The sequence below is a fragment of the Verticillium alfalfae genome, genomic scaffold (assembly GCF_000150825.1).
Source record: "Verticillium alfalfae VaMs.102 supercont1.3 genomic scaffold, whole genome shotgun sequence".
In the NCBI taxonomy this organism is placed as follows: domain Eukaryota; kingdom Fungi; phylum Ascomycota; class Sordariomycetes; order Glomerellales; family Plectosphaerellaceae; genus Verticillium; species Verticillium alfalfae.
The window spans coordinates 2,732,402-2,735,679 of NW_003315036.1; the positions used below are offsets into that span (position 1 = coordinate 2,732,402).

The 3,278-nt window shown below is 58.8% G+C and overlaps 1 protein-coding gene across 1 annotated transcript; it reads left to right on the plus strand.

The window, feature by feature from the left end:
- Positions 1-179: 179 nt before the first annotated feature.
- On the plus strand, positions 180-2,186 carry VDBG_03364 (retrograde regulation protein; the record flags this gene model as incomplete). Its single annotated transcript, XM_003007179.1, has 2 exons — positions 180-333; positions 430-2,186. The coding sequence occupies 2 exons, from the start codon at positions 180-182 to the stop codon at positions 2,184-2,186; spliced, it is 1,911 nt and encodes a 636-aa protein (XP_003007225.1).
- Positions 2,187-3,278: the final 1,092 nt, after the last annotated feature.

Here is a 3,278-nt window from a genome sequence, read left to right on the forward strand (position 1 = left end):
CGTGAGGCGGTTCAGCCGCACCGTGTCATTAGCGCCATGACATCACTGTATTCTCTCGACACTGCCTCCTTCTGATCAGCTGCGAACTCTCCTCCCTTGAACATTCGTCCACTCATTCGTTGTCCTCGGCTCAACCTGTAGCGAATGCAATGGACAAGAGGACCCCTCTTTCTTTGAGGATGGCTGAGGCCAGCAGCAGCGACAGCGACAATGAGAGTAGCAGCGGCGCCAGCAGCAGCGGTGACGTCCAGTTGACGCCCTGTGCTTGCGACGACGACGACTCGGATTCTGACCGCCACGAGGACGACATGTCCACAAACTTTTACAGTGGCGGTCACCCACCTTGGCGTGGTCACGGAGACAAGCTCGTAGGCATCGTCGACATGGGAAGGTGAGTTACATAGTAGACGGAAAGCTGGCGTGGTACAGGAGCTCGCCTGACTGGCGATCGTAGTAATGGCATCCGCTTCTCCATCTCGGACCTCTCAGCCAGCATGTGTCGCATTCTGCCCACCGTCCTCATGTACCGGTCCGGGCTCTCCCTGTACGATGCCCAGTTCGATCCCGAGACGGGCACCAAGATCCCCATACCGGGCCGCACCATTCGTCGTGTGTGCTCGCTCTTGCGCCGCTTCCTCGTCGTGTGCAACGATTTTGGCGTCAAGAAGGACAAGATCCATCTCGTCGCCACCGAAGCCACACGTGCCGCCGAAAACTCGGCTGAGCTCCTGGCCGCTGTCAAGTCGGAAACCGGCCTCGACATTGAGCTGCTCAAGAAGGAAGACGAGGGCCACATTGGCGCACTTGGGGTCGCCAGCGGCTTCCTCGCCATGGATGGCCTTGTCATGGACCTCGGTGGCGGCAGTACCCAGATCACTTGGATCATCAGCCGCGAGGGAAACGTCCGTATCAGCCCCCGGGGCAGCTTCAGTTTTCCCTACGGCGCCGCCGCCTTGACGAAGAAGCTTGACGACCTCCAGAGGGACAAGGATAAGGACGAAGCTCGCCGCGCTGTCGAGGACTTTCGTCAGGAGATGGTCGCCAACTTTCGCGACGCCTTCTCCGGCCTAGAAGTGCCCGACGACCTCATCGAGCGCGCTCGTCGTGACGGTGGCTTCCGCATCTATCTTTCCGGCGGCGGTTTCCGTGGCTGGGGTTACCTGCTGTTGCACCTCAACCAATCCCACGGCCACCACTATCCCATCTCTATCATCAACGGCTACACCGTCGGTCGCGAGCAGTTTCAGGACACGGAGACGCTCAAGGAGGTGGCGCGGGCTGCCAAGGCCGTCTTTCGCGTGTCTGATCGCCGCCGCGCGCAGGTCCCCGCCGTAGCCTTTCTCGTCAATGTCGTCGCCGAGGCCATCCCTTACGGCGGCATTCGCGAGGCTCATTTCTGTCAGGGCGGTGTCCGCGAGGGCTATCTATTTGCGCAGCTCCCCGTTTCGGTCCGCCGCAAGGCGCCCCTCGAGGTCGCGACGCAGCAGTTCGCCCCGGGCTCCCGGCGCCAACTGCAAAAGATGCTCGAGCACGCCATTCCCGAGCCGTCCAAGACGGACGCCAGCCGGCGCTTCCCACCAGAGTTTGGGAATCATGTACTCGACTCGTTCACCAATGTCATGTATTTCCACATGTTCATGTCCAAGGAGACGGCCTCGACAGCGGCGCTCTACGCGACGAGCACGGGCATCATGTCGTCGACGCACGGCGTGTCGCACCAGGACAGGGCGCGGCTGGCGCTCATGCTCCAGGCGCGTTACCGAGGCGAGCTGCCGCCACGAGAAGTCGCCTTTCGCGAAGCGTTGCGCTCGACGCTGACGCCGGAAGATGTCTGGTGGGCGCAGTATCTGGGCCGCGTGGGCTACCTCATCACCTGTCTCTACCCAGCCGGCAAGATTGACCTTACGAAGCCAAGGGTGCTGTTCTCGGCCGAGTGGTCAGACCGGTTGGGCAAGTCGGAGGACAAGCCAGGGCTCGTGCTGACCATCTCGCTGCAAAAGAAAAAGAAAGACGGCGCACATTACAAGGAGGCGCTCAAGGACAACCTCAAGGTCGTGGAGAAGGCAGGCAAGAAGAAGAACTGGGCGGGGAAGAAGAAGAGGAAGAAGGCGTGGGGCATGAAGGTCAGGGTCAGGGTCGTACGAGAGGGTATTCTGGAGATGTCAGAGGATGAGGAGGATCAGTAGGTCCTGACTGAGCGTTGGCGGTCACGAATGGCTACGTGCTTGGCAAGACACAATGGAGGTGAAGAAACCCCATGGTCGTTGGTCAGTGACATTCCATCTAGCCATGAGAAGACGCAAGTAAATATATCTATGCGATCACAGGAAACTTCAGGCATCGAGCCGGGTTCGTGCACCTGTCGTACAGTCCAGTCGCCAACTCCTTAAAGCGGCGGCGCTAGTCCCCGAATCCCCAAAACAACATGACCGATGCCTCGACCCCTCTTCCATGTTGCCCCTCACCACCAAGACCCCAAGGCCTCCCGAGAGACATCGCCATCTTGGAGCAGCAGTGCGGCTCGCCGCCACCGAAGAACGGAAAGCTTTGTTCCATGTTCCATGTTCCATGCCGCGCTCCCCACTTGACGCCAGCACCCTGCCACATGACGCCAACATCACCATGCCCCTTGGCCCGTACCCATGGAGCAAAAAGGGGGCGGCTGACGAGAACGCATTGGCTCCGCCGGCACGAGGCACGGGGCCTGGGCGTCAGTTGCCCCCAGGAGGGCAGGTGTCAGCTTCACACATTCACCATCGTGCCCAACAAGGAAGGGGGGTGGAGGGGTGGGAGAGCAGCCCCAAAGGTTTTTTTTTTTGTTTCCCGTTTTTGTTTTCGAGTTGCCCATCTCGGGCGGCGCGGCGGCAGCGGGCGGAAACCATGATTACCCTATAACTTTCTCTAGTTTACCCTATAACTTTCCCCGGGTTACCCTATAGATTGCTAGTGTTTACCCTATAGAATGCGGGTCTCTGAAGGAGGGGAAAAGGGGGGGACGGGGGGAGGGGGCGGGCATGGGGTCGACGGCCGTGTCTACGTCGTGATGATACTGGGCACGGCTGGACTGTTTTGTATTCCTCGTTGCGACTGAAGAGAGTGGAAGATGGGAGAGGAATGGATAGATGGGTTTGGGCTGGTGTACGTATGTATAAAGTCTTTTAGGGGGGGGGGACTATCATGTCGGTGTCCCCGTCTTCTCCCTTTTTATTTTATGCCTCCTGAGTTTGTACTCATTATTTTCGCCATCTATTTGTTGAATCAAAATCCTTTTTTTTTTT